At 43.9% G+C, this 21,151-nt stretch overlaps 1 protein-coding gene across 1 annotated transcript in view; it reads left to right on the plus strand.

Moving 5' to 3' along the window:
- The window catches only part of LOC126191029 (prolactin regulatory element-binding protein), a 132,544-nt gene that overhangs the window by 65,595 nt on the left and 45,798 nt on the right, over positions 1-21,151 (plus strand). The window contains exon 4 of the mRNA XM_049931733.1: positions 2,279-2,456. Within this exon, the coding sequence (XP_049787690.1) occupies positions 2,279-2,456 (178 nt within the window). The remainder of the gene's footprint in view (positions 1-2,278; positions 2,457-21,151) is intronic.

The following is a 21,151-nucleotide window of genomic DNA, read 5'->3' on the forward strand; positions in this document are numbered from 1 at the left end:
TCGATAGACAACTCCCCTCTTCTGTAGAAATCTCATACAAATGTGCTTTGGGGTTCTGCTTGTATCTTCTTCTGCATGAGAGTCTCACATCAAAAGAAGCTCATGATCTGAATGTGTGGCAAAGTACAGATTTCAGTACTGCTACTGGTTCATTCTTTGCCACCGATTTTTCATTATGGTCTCCAGCTGTACTGGCACTACTCAGTAGGCAGTAGCAGAATATTTACACTCATTTGACCATTTCCTAGTCTGGACACATCTTGTGAGTACAGAGCGGTGCCTGAAAGAAAGTTGTCCAAATGGCTGCTCAGAAAGGCAAGTGAGATGATGTACAGCAAACTGACTGTTTATATGTTGTGACAGCCTCAAGATATGTGTGAATCACGTAACTATCATGGCCACAACTCTGCTGATACATCGGTGCAAAAGGTTAGATAGCAACTTCTTGCCTTTTGTATGGAAAGTGCCCTGAAGTCAGAGAACATGTGTGTCTGAGGAGAATTAATGACAGACCAACTGCAGAAAACTTGAAGCAAGAGTGTGAAGTACTGATATATAATAAAAGAGAGAATGAAGATCTTGGCAGGAGTTAATTAACTCTATAAATCATTCCAGTGAAACATTGATATTTGGGAGAACATTACATCAGGAGGCTTTCAGTGTGGAGCACAAGGTGTCCTGTCAGTGTTTGGATGTGAAGTGGGATTCTACAGACCAGCAAAGGAGACATTTAGCAGACCATGACAGAGCACTTTGCTCAGATCACTGTCATCACCAATCGGGATCAAGCTTGCTGTCACCAATGAGGAATCATTGAGATGAGCAGTTGAATTTTCAGTTCTGGAACTTGTGAAAAATAATTTCCCTTCTCAAATCTGGGAAGGACTGTATTTCCCCAGTATTTGTTGCCCTCAGCAGATTAGTGGGAAAAATCTTGAAGTACACTGTGCAACACAATTAAAGTGTCACTTTTTGAAACTCCATAATTGTCTCCCATTGTGATGCAGAAGTTTTAAATTTAACTCAAGGTGTCTTAAACATTCCACCGTAATGGTGCAAAAGCACGGCACTTGTGGTGTGCACCACTGTTAAATCTCTGCACTGAGCAACGGCGGGCTTCATTACACACAGCCGAGAAATGCGTATGGCTTTCAGGATGTCATGTGAGAAAAGTGCATGCTGGGTTTCACATATCAATGTTTTCAGAATCCGTGCTGGTTTCACATGACTGACATTTTCGGAATCCATGCTGGTTGGTATGGAGGAGGTAATTCTGTTCAAGACACCTCATTAAGCCTGAGACCTCAGAATATGTTCTTAGAGTCTACCACAAATGAATGTCAAGGATAGTGAACAGTACTTTTGTGACTTCTTTCTTGCAGATAGATGTGACCTATGTTTTCTTCCAACTACTGGGCTCAGTTTTCTGTTTGAGGTATCATCAGTATATTATGGTCAAAGCATTTTTTAACAATTTCAGCTGCCTCTCAATGTCACTGACACTAATATCCATGTCGGTCATCTTTGCAGTGGCACGAGAATTAAATTGGGGCAGTATACCTGGAGTTTCATTTGTAAAGTAACATATGAAAACTGAGGTCAATGTCTCTTCTTTTGTTTTGTTACCCTCAGTTTCAGTCCCTGTCTCATCCATGAGTGTCCAGATACGGATACTAATTTTCAAACCACTCGCAGCCTTTACACGTAACCATAAATTCTTTTTGTTTCGTGAGAGATCCTTTGAAAATATTGTGCTATGGCAATAATTGAAGACTGATCAGCCTGCCATATATTTCTGATGTAGTGTTTTAATCTCTCATGTATCATCCTGTGTACTTACTTTTGTCTAAAGTTATATGAATTGACACAGACCATATTTTTATCAAGTGTTTGGTTTAGGCAGGTGATTCATATTTATTGCACTGGACTTTTTAACCTTTTGTTGTTTTTAACCACACTCATCACTAAGTATTTTAGTATGTGTATTAGAGATTGAGGTGTCATCAAAATCACCATCATTACTGCTGTTGACATCATCATTTTAATTTACCATTGGACCATGATATAGCTATGGTAAGCACCCTTGAGTCTCATAAACATAAGGGTTTTTTGACACTCAATGAAAAAAGTGTTCAGAGGCTGAAGAAGCTATCAATTCATGTAAAGAAAGTTTTTATATAATTGTCTTTTTCATAGTTAGACACTTTCTAATTTGGACTTTCTATTGATATGCATTCTTTGTAATGGATTTACATTTATTATGTTTTCTCCTTTCCAGTGATGATGAGCCATTACAGCGAGTTGTTCGAATAAGTCTTTCTGGCAAACTTATGGCTACAGGAGGCACTGATGGCCATATTCGTCTTTGGCAGTTTCCTTCATTAAGAAAACACCTCGACATTGCTGCCCACAAGAAAGAAATTGATGACATTGACTTTAGTCCAGATGAAACAATGGTATTACATTGACTTTCCTATAGGTTAAAAAATAATACTTTTTGTTGTGCTATACTAATGAAATATTTATTATTATCATCATCTTCTTTCCTTTCTCAGACCTTAGGTCTGGTTAAAAATGGAAAGTGACGCGAATCTTGATCAAGCGTGACTTCCTTTTAACTGTATGGTATATGTTATATTGCATTTAGGAACTTTCGGGTGATTGAACATGTATCAATAATTACGGATTTCTGTAGTTGTATATATAAGTTTGGATGTAGCTGTATTGCATTGATGGACTGGTGGATATTGTGTGGTATGACTCCTGTTGTTGATAGTATAATTGGTATAATGTCAACTTTATCCTGATGCCACATGTCCTTGACTTCCTGAGCCAGTTGGATGTATTTTTCAATTTTTTCTCCTGTTTTCTTTTGTATATTTGTTGTATTGGGTATGGATATTTCGATTAGTTGTGTTAATTTCTTCTTTTTATTGGTGAGTATGATGTCAGGTTTGTTATGTGGTGTTGTTTTATCTGTTATAATGGTTCTGTTCCAGTATAATTTGTATTCATAATTCTCCAGTACATTTTGTGGTGCATACTTGTATGTGGGAACGTGTTGTTTTATAAGTTTATGTCGTAAGGCAAGCTGTTGGTGTATTATTTTTGCTACATTGTCATGTCTTCTGGGCTATTCTGTATTTGCTAGTATTGTACATCCGCTTGTGATGTGATCTACTGTTTCTATTTGTTGTTTGCAAAGTCTGCATTTATCTGTTGTGGTATTGGGATCTTCAATAATATGCTTGCTGTAATATCTGGTGTTTATTGTTTGATCCTGTATTGCAATCATGAATCCTTCCATCTCACTGTATATATTGCCTTTTCTTAGCCATGTGTTGGATGCGTCTTGATCGATGTGTGGCTGTGTTAGATGATACGGGTGCTTGCCATGTAGTGTTTTCTTTTTCCAATTTACTTTCTTCGTATCTGTTGATGTTATGTGATCTAAAGGGTTGTAGAAATGGTTATGAAATTGTAGTGGTGTAGCCGATGTATTTATATGGGTGATTGCTGTGTGTATTTTGCTAGTTTCTGCTCGTTCTAGAAAGAATTTTCTTAAATTGTCTACCTGTCCATAATGTAGGTTTTTTATGTCGATAAATCCCCTTCCTCCTTCCTTTCTGCTTAATGTGAATCTTTCTGTTGCTGAATGTATATGATGTATTCTATATTTGTGGCATTGTGATCGTGTAAGTGTATTGAGTGCTTCTAGGTCTGTGTTACTCCATTTCACTACTCCAAATGAGTAGGTCAATATTGGTATAGCATAAGTATTTATAGCTGTTGTCTTGTTTCTTGCTGTCAATTCTGTTTTCAGTATTTTTGTTAGTCTTTGTCGATATTTTTCTCTTAGTTCTTCTTTAATATTTGTATTATCTATTCCTATTTTTTGTCTGTATCCTAGATATTTATAGGCATCTGTTTTGTCCATCACTTCTATGCAGTCGCTGTGGTTATCCAATATGTAATCTTCTTGTTTAGTGTGTTTTCCCTTGACTATGCTATTTTTCTTACATTTATCTGTTCCAGAAGCCATATTTATATCATTGCTGAATACTTCTGTTATCTTTAGTAATTGGTTGAGTTGTTGATTTGTTGCTGCCGGTAGTTTTAGATCATCCATGTATAGCAAATGTGTGATTTTGTGTTGGTATGTTCCAGTAATATTGTATCCATAATTTGTATTATTTAGCATGTTGGATAGTGGGTTCAGAGCAAGGCAGAACCAGAAAGGACTTAATGAGTCTCCTTGGTATATTCCACACTTAATCTGTATTGGCTGTGATGTGATATTATTAGAATTTGTTTGGATATTAAGTGTGGTTTTCCAGTTTTTCATTACTATGTTTAGGAACTGTATCAATTTAGGATCTACTTTGTATATTTCCAATATTTGTAGTAACCATGAGTGGGGTACACTATCAAAAGCTTTTTGGTAATCAATGTATGCGTAGTGTAGCGACCTTTGTTTAGTTTTAGCTTGATATGTAACCTCTGCATCTATTATCAGTTGCTCTTTACATCCTCGTGCTCCTTTGCAACAGCCTTTTTGTTCTTCATTTATAATTTTGTTCTGTGTTGTATGTGTCATTAATTTCTGTGTAATGACTGAAGTTAATATTTTGTATATTGTGATTCTTGAGTTTCTCCCGGCGTATTTGATAATCAAAATATCCACGGGTGTTGGACACTATAGACCGGCAGCACACCCGTGGATATTTTGATTATTTTGTATATTGTTGGTAAGCATGTTATGGGGCGATATTTAGCTGGGTTTGCTGTGTCTGCTTGATCTTTAGGTTTCAGATAAGTTATTCCATGTGTAAGTGTATCAGGGAATGTGTATGGGTCTGCAATGTAACTGTTAAATAATTTATGAATATAATAGAGGGAAACATTTCACGTGGGAAAAATATATCCAAAAACAAAGATGATGTGACTTACCAAATGAAAGTGCTGGCACATCGATAGACACACATACAAACACAAACATACACACAAAATTCTAGCTTTCGCACCCATCGGTTGCTTCGTCCGGAAAGAGGGAAGGAGAGGGAAAGACGAAATGATTTGGGTTTTAAGGGAGAGGGTAAGGAGTCATTCCAATCCCGGGAGCGGAAAGACTTACCTTAGGGGGAAAAAAGGACGGGTATACACTCGCGCACACACACACATATCCATCCACACATATACAGACACAAGCAGACATATACAGAGGCCTCTGTATGTGTCTGCTTGTGTCTGTATATGTGTGGATACCCGTCCTTTTTTCCCCCTAAGGTAAGTCTTTCCGCTCCCGGGATTGGAATGACTCCTTACCCTCTCCCTTAAAACCCAAATCCTTTCGTCTTTCCTTCTCCTTCCCTCTTTCCTGACGAAGCAACCGTTGGTTGTGAAAGCTAGAATTTTGTGTGTATGTTTGTGTTTGTTTGTTTGTCTATCGACGTGCCAGCGCTTTCGTTTGGTAAGTCACATCATCTTTGTTTTTAGATGTGCCAGGCTTGCCATCTTGGGATGAAACACTTTCCCTGCTATGTGGTCTGTACTAGAGTCACCCAGTCTGCAAGTCTTCGTGCTTCTGGTTGTCTTGGCGATGCCCCAGTGTCTGTTACCCCCTCACCAGTCTCTGAATATAGTCCAGGGAGTGATGTTTCAGAGGGATCTCATCCTGCAAACTGATGACTATCTTCAGGCTAATTTGGAGCAATGTGGTGTTCATTTTGTTTGATGTGTGCAAAACTGGAATAAAGACTACTGCACCGTTACCGTCACCTTTATCCTAGCTTTTGTGGGAGATACCCTCTCAGAGAAAGTCAAGGTTATGCGTTACCAATGACACAAAGCTGTACATCCCACCATCCATGAGGTGCTGTTGGTGCTTCATTTTGGGCATATGTCTTCCCAGTGTATGCTGTATTCTCTGTGTGGTGACTGTTGACACCCACTCCCTGAGGGAAGCCCCTGTATCCCATCACCTGCATGTGTAAACTCTCGTGTCCACCACTTTCCATGCTCACCAGATTTCCCAGCTTACGAGAGAGAAAAGAAGAGCCAATAATAAATGTCCCTGGATTGTCTATCTTACGCCGAGGCTCGTCAAAAATACCGTATTTACTCGAATCTAAGCCGCACTCAAATCTAAGCCGCTCCTGAAAAATGAGACTCGAAATAAAGGAAAAAAAAAATTCCCAAATCTAAGCCGCACTTGAAATTTGAGACTCGAAATTCAAGGGGAGAGAAAAGTTTTAGGCCGCACCTCCAAATCGAAACAAAGTTGGTCCATTGTAATATGAGACACAATTTAGGTCGAATGAATGACAATACAGCTACAGTAGTTTGGTTCGAGTCGAAAGCTTAGCAGTTAAGCTTTACCAAGTAGCCATTGCTATGCGTCAGGCGCTTTGTCCGTATTTATACGGATACTCTTCCTTTTTCACGTGCTTCGTCTGGTTTGAATTGATTGCTTATTTTGCTTTGATCTGATAAGTGCCGTTTTCTATGTTATAGGTGTTTACGTCAGTCACTCGAAGCTGAAAATGCATTACTATACTGTGTCATGCATTGTTTGTCGCATTCTGATAGTGCGTGTTTACGGCCTATCGCTGCTCGCGGCATGGCTTGCTTTTGTGCGCGCTACCGCCGTTTACAATTTAAAAAAGAGAGGAATCGTCTCATTAGCGAAACAATGGCAAGAGACTGCTATTTGTTGTTACTTAGACTGCTGCTTTCTTTGATAATGATCAACAAGAACCAAATAATAGACTGCGTATGATAGAACATGTTCTGAACGAGAGTTTGGCGAAAATTTTTCTCCGTTTGAAAATCTTTGTGGCCGCTTCTTTAGTACATCAAATTCTGCACAGAAATTAGTCATCTTAGATTTAAAAATCTAGTCAGTTGCCGTGCTTCATTTCTGACTGTATCACAATTAGGCATAAGAGTAATACGAATATAAACATGACACGATACGTATATTCTTCCGCGTTTGCTGTTATCTCACTCTAGTTTCGTAGTTTATTTGGCAGACAGGATTTAAACGAGATAGAAGCAAACACAAAAGAATACATGGCAAAATGTTTATATTCGTATTATTCTTATGGTGAAGAGAATACTGCATGTGATTCACATTTCATCAGGTTCCTATTAGCAACCATCTCTTCTCACAGGTAGGAAAAAATTCAGAACGTAGAGTCGGCCATATTGACAAAAATCCCAGTATTACCAGTCGGATATAAACGACCTCCGCTATCGGGTGGAGAAATGTAGGGTCCCCCTGAATAGGTCAGGCGTGCACTACACGCCGGAAGCGGCTACAAGGGTAGCGGAGTACGTGTGGAGTGCACATGGGGGTTTTTTAGGTTAGAGAATCCCCTCCCTAGGCCCGACAAGACGCCTCCTGAGACGTGGCAAGATAGGAGTAGGCAAAATGCAACAGGGAATAACAATATTAATGTGCTAATAGTAAACTGCAGGAGCGTCTATAGAAAGGTCCCAGAACTGCTCTCATTAATAAACGATCACAACGCCCATATAGTACTAGGGACAGAAAGTTGGCTGAAACCAGACGTAAACAGTAACGAAATCCTAAACTCAGATTGGAATGTATACCGCAGAGACAGGCTGAACAGTGAAGGGGGAGGCGTGTTTATAGCGGTAAGAAGTGCAATAGTATCGAAGGAAATTGACGGAGATCCGAAATGATTTGGGTGAAGGTCGCGGTTAAAGCAGGCTCAGACATGGTAATTGGATGTCTCTATAGGCCCCCTGGCTCAGCAGCTGTTGTGGCTGAGCACCTGAAGGATAATTTGGAAAATATTTCGAGTAGATTTCCCCACCATGTTATAGTTCTGGGTGGAGATTTTAATTTGCCGGATATAGACTGGGAGACTCAGACGTTCATAACGGGTGGCAGGGACAAAGAATCCAGTGAAATTTTTTTAAGTGCTTTATCTGAAAACTACCTTGAGCAGTTAAACAGAGAACCGACTCGTGGCGATAACATATTAGACCTCCTGGTGACAAACAGACCCGAACTATTTGAAAAAGTTAACGCAAAACAGGGAATCAGTGATCATAAAGCGGTTACGGCATCGATGATTTCAGCCGTAAATAGGAATATTAAAAAGGGTAGGAAGATTTTTCTGTTTAGAAAAAGTGACAAAAAGCAGATTTCAGAGTACCTGTTGGCTCAACACAAAAGTTTTGTCTCAAGTACTGATAGTGTTGAGGATCAGTGGACAAAGTTCAAAACCATCGTACAATATGCGTTAGATGAGTATGTGCCAAGCAAGATCGTAAGAGATGGAAAAGAGCCACCGTGGTTCAACAACCGAGTTAGAAAACTACTGCGGAAGCAAAGGGAACTTCACAGCAAACATAAACATAGCCAAAGCCTTGCAGACAAACAAAAATTACGCGAAGCGAAATGTAGTGTGAAGAGAGCTATGCGAGAGGCGTTCAATGAATTCGAAAGTAAAATTCTATGTACGGACTTGGCAGAAAATCCTAAGAAATTTTGGTCTTATGTCAAAGCGGTAGGTGGATCAAAACAAAATGTCCAGACACTCTGTGACCAAAATGGTACTGAAACAGAGGATGACAGACTAAAGGCCGAGATACTAAATGTCTTTTTCCAAAGTTGTTTCACAGAGGAAGATTGCACTGTAGTTCCTTCTCTAGATTGTCGCACAGATGACGAAATGGTAGATATCGAAATAGACGACAGAGGGATAGAGAAACAATTAAAATCGCTCAAAAGAGGAAAGGCCTCTGGACCTGATGGGATACCAGTTCAATTTTACACAGAGTACGCGAAGGAACTTGCCCCCCTTCTTGCAGCGGTGTACCGTAGGTCTCTAGAAGAGCGTAGCGTTCCAAAGGATTGGAAAAGGGCACAGGTCATCCCCGTTTTCAAGAAGGGACGTCGAACAGATGTGCAGAACTATAGACCTATATCTCTAACGTCGATCAGTTGTAGAATTTTGGAACACGTATTGTGTTCGAGTATAATGACTTTTCTGGAGACTAGAAATCTACTCTGTAGGAATCAGCATGGGTTTCGAAAAAGACGGTCATGTGAAACCCAGCTCGCGCTATTCGTCCACGAGACTCAGAGGGCCATAGACACGGGTTCACAGGTAGATGCCGTGTTTCTTGACTTCCGCAAGGCGTTCGATACAGTTCCCCACAGTCGTTTATTGAACAAAGTAAGAGCATATGGACTATCAGACCAATTGTGTGATTGGATTGAGGAGTTCCTAGATAACAGGACGCAGCATGTTATTCTCAATGGAGAGAAGTCTTCCGAAGTAAGAGTAATTTCAGGTGTGCCGCAGGGGAGTGTCATAGGACCGTTGCTATTCACAATATACATAAATGACCTGGTGGATGACATCGGAAGTTCACTGAGGCTTTTTGCAGATGATGCTGTGGTGTATCAAGAGGTTGTAACAATGGAAAATTGTACTGAAATGCAGGAGGATCTGCAGCGAATTGACGCATGGTGCAGGGAATGGCAACTGAATCTCAATGTAGACAAGTGTAATGTGCTGCGAATACACAGAAAGATAGATCCTTTATCATTTAGCTACAAAATAGCAGGTCAGCAACTGGAAGCAGTTAATACCATAAATTATCTGGGAGTACGCATTAGGAGTGATTTAAAATGGAATGATCATATAATGTTGATTGTCGGTAAAGCAGATGCCAGACTGAGATTCATTGGAAGAATCCTAAGGAAATGCAATCCGAAAACAAAGGAAGTAGGTTACAGTACGCTTGTTCGCCCACTGCTTGAATACTGCTCAGCAGTGTGGGATCCGTACCAGATAGGGTTGATACAAGACATAGAGAAGATCCAACGGAGAGCAGCGCGCTTCGTTACAGAATCATTTAGTAATCGCGAAAGCGTTACGGAGATGATAGATAAACTCCAGTGGAAGACTCTGCAGGAGAGACGCTCAGTAGCTCGGTACGGGCTTTTGTCAAAGTTTCGAGAACATACCTTCACCGAAGAGTCAAGCAGTATATTGCTCCCTCCTACGTATATCTCGCGAAGAGACCATGAGGATAAAATCAGAGAGATTAGAGCCCACACAGAGGCATACCGACAATCCTTCTTTCTACGAACAATACGAGACTGGAATAGAAGGGAGAACCGATAGAGGTACTGAAGGTACCCTCCGCCACACACCGTCAGGTGGCTTGCGGAGTATGGATGTAGATGTAGATGTAGATTTTCGTAGTACATTGAAATTCGAAGATGAACAATATGGAATTTGGGGATTATGTATGAAAAAGCAGTGGTCGAAACTCGGGCGGAGAAAAAAAGCTCGTCTTCCAATTTTTTTTTTAATTTTTTTTACTGACGCAGAGGTTTTGGCACCAGTATTTATCTTTGTGCCTACAAAGGATGCCTGTGTAGCGCTACATATATTCGACGGCAGAAGTTAGTTGTGGCGGCACCTATCAACATTTTTCAGAACTTCCGCTTGCTTTGCACTCGATTCTAAGCCGCAGGCGGTTTTTTGGATTACAAAAACCGGAGAAAAAGTGCGGCTTAGATTCGAGTAAATACGGTATGAATGACTCCACCAAGTGTCAATTTCTTCTACTTTTGCCTCTGTTACATCTTTCCCCCTCCTACCTCTTCCTTACCCCAGTCCCATACCTCTCTCCCATGCCTCTCCCCTGCGATTCGTACACCATCCCCTCCAGGTACCGCTCCCCCTTCCCAGCCGAAGAAGTGCCCTGCTTCTTTGGTGTCTGTTGGTGATAGGGCTTCTCCCAGGATCCCTCCTCCTAACATCCCTCAGGTTGGGAGCCTGCTACCACAAATCAGGCCATGCGATGCACAGTCTGTGCACCCCAAGGCCACCTGCTCTCCCTTGGTTCCAGATCTTGCAGAAGCCTGCCCTTATACCTCCAAAAGAGAAGAAGAAGAATTGTAAGTCCCAGGACAAGCCCCCCTCCCCCCTGCCCCAGTGCTCCTGTAGGAGCCATCTCCCCCCTCACAACCTGAGTATGACATCTTATTTATGGATGTCACCACATCCTTGTACCCCATGGGACTTGCCGCTCTTTGGCAGGTTTGTGCTTGGCTTTCATGGGGCCTCAGCCTTTGCAGCATCTTTTCTCTTCTGTGCTGCAAGTTTGTCCTCTTGCTATCCTTTTTCCCCTCCCTTCGGGAACATGTCTGGGGTGTTTTCCGGAATGTGTTCCGCATTTTCAGTGGGTGACATCAGAACTGTCTCACCACTATGTTTCGTTCCTTTTTTCTTTCTTCATTCACCTTCTCCTATCCTTCTTCTGCTTCAGTGTTTGAGGTTCCTCTTTTTCCTTTTCCCTCCCTGTGTGCTAATGAAGACTGGCTCATGTATCTGATGCATAACGGGTGACTAGGTAACGCGTAATTCCCAGCCCCGGGTTGACAGTTAGGGTTGGCACATATCCCTTGCTACTGGCCAGGCCCACAGAGGGTTGATTGCCTGAGCTGCTACCTTCACAAATTGTCAATTGGTCCTCTGTCAGGTGATTGGGAGGTGTGGCCTAAGGCAGCTGAGCCCTCTGTGAGAGGGACCCCCCAGTTGGAAGCAGTGCGCCGTCAGAGATGCTGGCAATTGTGAGGGATTTTCTCACAATGACCCAATCATCATCTGCACAGTCAATGGAATGTCTACCAACACAAAATGAATGAAGCTCCTGATTCAAAGACCCTCCCAACTGCACCATGGTTCCTCGTGGCTTCTCATACTGAAGACAGTCAGTCCTTTGTAACGGAAAAATCCGTTTCTTACTCAGAAAGGTGTTGATGCAATTGCCGGCCCTGTGAAATCCTGCTCTCGTTTATGCAATGGTACTTTGCTTTTGGAGATTACTTCTGATTCTCAAGCACAACGACTGCTTGTGGCTTTGCTTTTCCACGGTTGTCCTGTTCATGTCAGTGCCCATAGAACTCTGAATTCTTCCCGTGGTATTATTTACACTAGGCTGCTCGATGGTCTGACTGGGGCAGAAATCCAAGCGAACCTCTCTGATCAGGGTGTAATTGCGGTCCATCGGGTGATGAAAAAGATAGAACCATCCTTAGTGTCAACATGCACTATTTTCTCTCTTTTGTTAGAGTGGTGCTTCCTTCCAAGATCAAAGCAGGCTATGAAGTTATCGCAGCCTGACCATACTTTCTAAACCCAATGTGCTGAATCACACTCAAATGTCGTGTTGACAACTGGCCAAATGTGTAACTTGTGGTAGGGATGCTCATGAGGGCAATTGTCCAGCTCCTTCTCCCTACTCTATCAACTGCAGTGGCATCTGTGCTGCCTTCTCTAGAGATTGTCCCATGTATCTCGATGAGCAGGCTGTCCAGGAGATCCAGGTAAAGGAAAAAATGCCTTATCCAGTTGCTCGCAAGTTGTTGGCTAGTCAGAAACCCTGTGTTCTACCATCCAGCACTTACAGTACTCTTCTTGTTACGTCTTGCTCCATGAAGGACATGGCCACGCAGACATGTTACCTCAAATTCAGCAACAGGGTTGAGAAATCTCCAAACAAGCCAAAAAACTTTTTCCTCTTGGGGCAAAGTCAACTGCTACACAACAGGCAGACCGAAAGGACAGAAGGAATACTCCCGTGAAGACGTCATACATCACTCCAGCCAACAAACATCTGAGTCTTCCTCTGCTAACTGAAAGGCTCCAGGAAGTCAAACAGAGACAAATGGTCTTCTCCTTCGCCGACTCTGAAATCCTCTTCAATGATGTCGCCACATGATACCCTCGTCCGGCTGACCTCCGTGTCACCGGTGCACACTGCCAACCAATTTTCTGCCCTGCACTCTGCAGACTGACGGAAGGAGAATGCCAACACCTCTGTAGATCCCCTGGAGCAGGATACCCCAGCCTGTGTGCCTTGTAGCAGTCAGTCTTTGGAGGCTGGCACTTGGCAGCCACTGATGTGTCACCTCTTCATTTTTTCCCAACTCCCCTTTCCTCATTATGACTCTCCTTCTATTGAATGTTCATGGACTTTGATCAAACAAAGAGGATTTACAGCTGCTCTTAGAATCCCAGTGTCTGCTTGTTCTCTGGTTCCAGGGAACAAAACTGTGTCCTCATGACCGCTTTGAGCTCTTGCATTTCTTCCCAGTCCATTTCGACCTTCCCCTAGAGGATGACATTCCATCTCATAGAGGAGTCATGTTGCTCATACAGCCGGCCGTGGTGGTCTAGCGGTTCTAGGCAGTCAGTCCGGAACCGCAGGACTGCTACGGTCGCAGGTTCGAATCCTGCCTCGGGCATGGATGTGTGTGATGTCTTTGGTTAGTTAGGTTTAAGTAGCTCTAAGTTCTAGGGGACTGATGACCACAGATGTTAAGTCCCATAGTGCTCAGAGCCATTTGAACCATTTTTGTTGCTCATACAGGATGATGATCATAGTCAACCCATCTCCACGACTACCCATCTTCAAGCTGTTGCAGTTCACTTTTTCCTTCCTCACTTGACTGTTTCTCTTTGTATCGTTTACATACCTCCATTATTTGATATCGTCAGGGCAGACTTCCTCCAGCTCCCTGGACAGCTACCTCACCCCTTTCTGCTGCTTGGGGACCGTAATGTGCACCATTCCCTTTGGAGCTCTCCCAGAACCTGTCAGAGAGGTGCCCTCTTTTCTGACGTTCTCAATCAACTTAACCTCCTCTGCCTTAACACAGGAGCACCCATGTTCCTTTCAGACTCCACGCACACCTATTCCCACTGGGACCTATCTTTCTGCACTGCCCAGCTTGCCCATCATCTCGAGTAGTCCGTTCTCTGTGACAAATACTTGAGCGACCATTTCCCATGTGCTCTCCATTTACAGACTCCTACCCCACTTATGTATACACCCAAATGGCAGCTTACCAAGGCTGACTGGAGGCTTTACTCCTCCCTGGCGACCTTGGATGAATGTCATTTCCCCAGTTGTGATGACCAGGTAGAATATCTTACAAACGTTATCCTTACCACCACAGAATGTTCCATTCTCCACACTTCCTCTTTACCATGCTATGTCCCTTTCCTTTGGTGGACTGAGGCATGCCGCAACATAATTCGTGCCTGGACACGTACTCTCCATGGTTCTTGCACAGTATCGTCACTTTCTTCGGGATAGCAAAAAAGCTAATATATTTTATTCATTGGTTCTTTTAACAGTTCCACTCCCTCTCGTGTCGTGTGGGCCAACCTGTGACTACTCTCTGGCGCCAAGATCCATTCCCCAATTTTTGGCCTGAGAGTAGCAGACAATGTCATAGTGGACCCTATTGCTATCTCCAACACCTTGGGCCACCATTTTGCGGAGATTTTGAGCTCCTCCCACTATCACTCTGCTGTCCTCCATTGGAAACAAACAGAAGAGGCTCGTGTGATACGCTTCTCTTCTCAGAATCGTGAGTGCTACAGTGCCGCCTATACTATAAGAGAGCAAGACTATGCTCTCACTTCATCCCAGTCCACTGCCCCAGGGCCAGACGATGTTCACATTCTGATATTGCATCGCCTTTCTCTTGCTGGCAAGCACTTTCTCCTTCAAACGTACAGCTGATTCTGGACAGAGGGCACATTTCCCAGATGCTGTTGTGAAGCCACTTTCATACCCATACTTAAGCCAAGTAAGGACAGACACCTTCCTTCTAGCTACCGCCCCATTTCTCTCGCCAGCGGTCTTCACCAGCTGTTATGGTGGCTCGAGTCTCGCAATTTACTCATGAATTGTTTTCTGCAGAAATCCCAGACTGTGGCCGTGTTTCATGATTTGGAGAAAGCCTACACCTCCTACTAGAGGACTGGTATCCTCCATTCTCTCTACACATGGGGCTTCCATGGGTGCATGTCATGTTTCCTTCACGAATTTTTAAAAGCCTGAGTTTTCAAGGTATGTGTGGGTTCCGTCTTGTTGGACAACTTAATCTATGAAAAAGTTGTGCCTCAGGGCTCCATCCTGAGTGACATCCTCTTTGCTAACACCATTAGCCCCGTAATGGCCTGTCTCCTGCCAGGCATCTCCGGCTCCCTTGTCATTGACGATTTTGCCATCTTTTGCAGTTCTCCATGGACTTGTCTTATTGAGCGGCATCTTCAGCAGTGTCTTGATCGTCTTTATTCATGGAGAATCGACAGTGGCTTTTGTTTTTCCATCGACAAAACTGTTTGTATGAATTTCTGGCGGAGCATTTGATCTCTTCCACCATCGTTACATCTTGGGCCTGTTGCTCTTCCATTCGTTGCACCTATGAAATTCCTGGGGCTCGTGCTCAATAGGAAACTTTCTTTGTCCCCCATGTGTCTTATCTGGCAGCATGCTGTATGTGGTCCTTCAATGTCCTATGTGTCCTCAATTGTACTGGAGCTACAACTTTGCTTCCGTCATTTTTTCTCAAAGTTTGAGGCTTTATTGTGAGCATCTAACAAAAAATTTACGTTTCAAAGAATTGTCCATCACTGGCCACTACTTTCTCCCATCTTCCAGGCAGCATACGAATCCCACGGTGGAAGAATTGGGCGTCTTTTGAGAAGATCTGTGCATCGATCCAATTTTGCAATTGTTCATACGACAGGAAGCACTGGGCAGCCACGTTGTATGCCATTGAACTAAAAAGTTGGTAATCAAAGGGAACAATGTCTGGAGAGTATGGCGGGTGGGGTAGGACTTCCCATTTCAACATTTCCAAGTATGTTTTGGCGGATTTTGCGACGTGGGGTAGAGCACTGTCATGCTGAAAAATCACCTTTTCATGTCTATTGCTGTATTGAGGCCGTTTGTCTTTCAGTGATCAGCTCAAACACATCAGCTGGTTTCGATAACGATCTCCTGTGATTGTTCTCGTCGGTTGTAGTACCATTGAAAGCTTTCTCTCTTTCACAACCATGCCGGTCTTCAATGTTAAAATCACTGTTCTTGAAGCATGGAAACCATTTTCTGCAAGGTTCTGTCACTAACAGGCACCTCATCATATGGTCTTACTCAGCTTTTTATGATCCTCAGCCACATATTTCTTCATATTAAAGCAGGAAATTAAAACCTCCCGCAGATGACGAGAATTGGGCTCATAAGTTGACATATTCAGCCAAGAATAACTTTCAGATGCAATCAAAAATCGACTAATATTTTGATGGCGTTATGTTCTCAAATACCCAAATTGACTGTATGACACTACCTATGACTTGCGACACTCCTTTCCACTAATGCCATCTACTGCAAAATGGAGGAAGCAGAGTTGTAGACCTAATACTTCTTGGGAAGCAGATCAAACCACCCTCCTCCATTTGTACAATCACTTGTCCATTCAAAACTAGGCTATGGGTGTTTCGTTTATGCATCCGCCTGTCTGTCCCTCTTATGCCATCTCAATACTATCCACCATTGTGGCATCTGTTTGGCCGCTGGCATCTTTTACATCTGCCTGGTTGAGAGTCTACATGCAGAAGCTGGCGAACTACCCCTGTCCTACTGCCATGACTTTCTCCTCAGCAGATGTGCATCCCATTTGTCTGCCATGCGTGGCCACCCATTCTATGCCTCCTTCTTTGATTATGCCTTCAATCACTGTATGGGATGTGTCCCTCTTCTCAGTTACCTCCTGAAGTCCACTTTTTGCTCTTGCTGTGGAAGCTTAACTTCACACTACCTGCCACTTTCCTGATGGGTGTGAATGCTTCACCACCATGGCCTCTCTCAGTGGCTTGGACGAACTCCTTTCAATCCTCTTGCTGTGAGGCAATTGTTTTAGCTAGGTTGCGTGTTGGGCACTGTCTTTTTAGCCATTGCCATTTGTTAAGTTGTGCTCCCCCACCATTTTGCACTTTCATTTGATTCCTAAGGACACTACTCCAGTCTCACTGTATTGCCTTCACATGGAGCTTCAAGATAGTACCTTTGTGTACACTGATGGCTGTCAGACTGACCGTGGTGTCAGGTGCGCCTTCATCATTGGCACTGACCTATCTCGGTATCGGCTTCGAGAACACTGCTCAGTATTTGCAGCAGAGCTCTTTGCCCTATATCAGGCCACACAGTACATCCGGCGACACAGACTTTTCACTTGTGTCATCTGCCCTGACTCCGTCAGTGCCCCTCAAAGCCTCAGTGTGGTGTACACTGTCCATCCCCAAGTGCAGTTGGTCCAGGAGAGCTGTCACTTGCTCGCTCTTGATGGAGCTACTGTGATGTTTATGTGGGTTCTGGTTATGTCAGTCTGACAGAAAATAAGACCGATCTGTGTTGCTGTCTGTAGGCAGGTGGTGTCACTTTGTCATCACATTCATTGGAAAAAGGTCTGGGTTATTAAGCCTCTCCCAGTTGCTTGGACGAACTCCTCTCAGTCCTCTTGTCTTGAGGCAATCGTTTTAGCTAGGTTGCATATCGAGCACTGTCTTTTTAGCCATTGCCATTTGTTAAGTCGTGCTCCCCCACCATTTTGCTCTCATTGTGCTCAACATTTGACAATCTGCCATTTCTTGACAGAATGCACTATTTTTAACCACTTACATTTGTTGGAGTTATCAACCGTTTTAGCAAACGACGTGCGGGCTGTCGACCACGTTTTACTTTTTATTCGTTATAACAATATGGCAAAGGACATTTAATTTTTAGTTGAAAACCTCCGTTTCTCTGTTTTGTATTTTATAGACATTTCTCCAAATCCCTGTTTTTAGCTGTCTGCTTTTCCATCAATTTGGATTCATTTGGATTCACATGTAGGCATTTTTGACTCGTCTTTGTCTTCATGTTCTGCAGTTCTGACATGGGCGCGTGTGATCCTAGTTGTTGTTGCGCTTTAAAACAAAACATTCAAATAAAGAAACAAACCATGTCCTCATCAGTGATGACCAGTAACCATGTGACATAACCTCCACTTAGCTTCTTTATGTCTGACCAGGACCCTCAACACATAATAATCCAGTGGAATTGCGACAGATATCACTGTCATCTACCGGAAATACAACGTATTTCCTTTTATTCTATGTTCTCTCTTACTCTTCAAGAAAAGCATTTCTGTGCTGACCTCTCTCCAACATTTTGTTATTATTGAGCATTGTCAGAACTGTGCCGGCCCTGGGGTAGCACCTGGAGGGCCTGCAGTTTGGTTCGCACCAATGTCATTAGTGACCAGATCCCCCTTCATACAGCAACTCCTATCCCTGTATCTCATCCTTGCAGATATATACCCTGCGAGGGAGTGCCACTTCGACAGATAGGGATCATATAGTTAATCAACTTATTATGGACTTTGATTTGTGTCTCCTGAAGGACGGTTCCGTACCCACTTTAGTGCTGCTCATGGCACCTTTTTTGCTATTGATCTCGTGATCTCCTCTCCTGCTCTTGTGGCTTCACTACACTGGTAATCTCATGATTATGTTTGTGACAATGACCACTTTTTTTGGTGTTTCTATTGTTCCCTTGTCGCCATCAGGCAGACAGTCCCCCATGTTGGGCATTTCACATAGCCAGTTGGCCTTAATATAGGTCTGTTATGCATGCACTTCACTCTTGGATTGCATTGATGCAGTCATGCAAGGCTCTGGGTTATTAAGCCACTATTCTCCATGCCACTGGTACTGCAATTCCCCTATCTACAGGTCCCCCTTATCTTCGACTGGTACCGTAGGGGACCAGGGACATAGCAGTCGCTATCCAAGACTGCCAGTGGGCATTGCAATGTTTAAACGTCACCCTTCACGAACAAGCCATATTGCTTTTAAGTGTCTTCATGCTAAGGATCACTATCTTATTAAGCAGAGTCAAAAGGACTGAGTGCTATATTTCCTCCTTTGGTACATATGTCTCTTCTTCGTAGGTTTGGTCCAAGCTCCGTAGCCTTCTGGGCCACCAGAGACAATCAACTGTCGGTGGCCTCTTACTACCCTGCTACCTTTCTCTGGCAGAAACAATGAGTTGAAGAACCCCCATCAAGCTGAATCCTATAATGAAGCATTCACTGAATGGGAATTATTGCAGGCTCTTACCTCTTCTCATGACACAGCCCCAGGCCTGAATTCCATCCACAACCAGATGATCCAAAACTTGGACATTACCCAGAGGCTACATCTACTCAGGGTCTTCAACCACATTAGGCTCATGGGTGCCTTCCCCTCACAGTGGCAAGACTGCATAGTTACCCCCTGCGGGTCTGGGGATTAGAATAGGCCCGAGGTATTCCTGCCTGTCGTAAGAGGCGACTAAAAGGTGTCTCACACGTTTTGCCCTTTATGTGATGGTCCCCTGTAGGGTTTGACCTTCATTTTTCAAACTTTTCCCGAAGAGCAAGCCAACTGGGGAAGGGTGCCTTACATGGTGCATCATGTCCATCGTGCCTGGAGATCTTTAGCCCACTTTCTCCTCATCGCTCTGCAGTTCCACACATTCTCCATCTCTTGGGCGAGGATGCCTTCCTGGGTGCGTTTTCCACCAAGCACTATACAGTGTTGCTTTTTGTGCCGACAATGACCGTGGACTTCTTTGCACCTCATATCCAGCACAGTAGCCAGTCCGTTGTGGTGGGGCCACCATGTACCCTGTTGGTTGTAGCCCCTCCCCCCCGACAACACAGGGATTGTTCTGCTCATACCTGCACCATTAACTCGCCTCGTATGCCAAGGAGTAGATGCCTGTCATCCTGGGGCATTGGGACTCCCAGCAATGGCCATCCTGCCAGGTGGCCTTTTCTGCGTCTGGGTGGTGCCTGTGGGTAGGTCCCCTGGTTGGAGTGGGTGGCATCAGGGTAGATGACGCGCAATGAAGCTTACCACATCATCACTTGCTGGTGATCAAACACCAGCAGTCACTAAGTGTTCTTTGTCTCAGTACAATGAAAGGAAGTACAACCCTAAATCATTCCCCTCGCTGGCCACACCATGGGAGGAACGACAGGGTAAGGATGACAGCGAAGCTTATTCACTCCGGTACCTCATGTGTATGAGAACTGATGGGGACTCCTTTGTTTCAATGAAGCCACAGATTTTTGTAGAGCATTTGGAGGAAAAGTTTGGGGAGGTGGAGGACTTGTCCAAAATTCAATCTGGGTCAGTCTTGATAGAAACAGCATCCTGTGCCCAGTCACAGACTTTACTTGCTTGTAACAAGTGGGGAGAGGTTTCTGTTACCATCACACCACATAACAGCTTAAATATGGTCCAGGGTATTGTATTCCACAGGGACCTTCTTTTGCAGTCTGACGATGAGCTGTGCGCCAATTTAGAGGTGCTCATTTCGTGCCGCGCGTCCTTCGGGGTCCGAGGGATAATCAGGTTGCCACCGATGCCTTCATCTTGGCCTTTGAGGGTGACAACTTACCTGAGAAGGTCAAGGTGATGTCAAGCTATATATCCCTCCCTGGATGTAGTGCTTCAAGGGCTGGAAGTTCAGCTGTATCTCTTCCCGCTGTACTTCCAGCGTCACATGTCAAGATTCTGGACATCCATCACATCCCAATAATCCACGTGCCCCGCTCTTTAGGGTGTCTCCGGCAAAAGGCAGTCCCTTGGTGGTCGCTGGAAGTCACTGAGGCAGTTAAGGAGAGTTGGTGAGCGCTACAGCGGCATAAGCGGCACCCTTCCCTGGAGCACCTCATAGCCTTTACGTGCCCGCATTTGCCAACTTATCAAAAGACAAAAGCAGCGGTGTTGGGAGAGATAAGTCTTGATCATTGGGTGCCATACGTCACCTTCCCAAGTCTGGACTAAGATCAGATGTCTTTTTGGGTATCAGACCCCAACAGATGCCCCTGGCATTAACATAAATGGCGTGTTACCTACCAATGCAAACGCAATTGCTGAGCACTATGCTTGAGCCTCTGCTTGGAGAACTACCCCCCAGCCCTTCGCACCTTCAAACTGCGGATGGAAAGGAATGCCCTCTCATTCACTACACACCACTGTGAACCCTACAATGCCCCATTTACAGAGTGGGAGCTCCTCAGTGCCCTTGCACATTGCCCCGACACAGATCCTGGGCTACATCGGACCCACAGTCAGACGATTAAACATCTCTCGTCATCTTCAGCTGGATCAGGTGTAATGGCATCTTTCCATCACAATGGCAGGAGAGCACCATCATTCCGGTGCTTAAACCCTGTAAAAACTCGCTTGATGTGGATTGCTATCGG

Source organism: Schistocerca cancellata, chromosome 6, assembly GCF_023864275.1.
Source record: "Schistocerca cancellata isolate TAMUIC-IGC-003103 chromosome 6, iqSchCanc2.1, whole genome shotgun sequence".
NCBI lineage: Eukaryota > Metazoa > Arthropoda > Insecta > Orthoptera > Acrididae > Schistocerca > Schistocerca cancellata.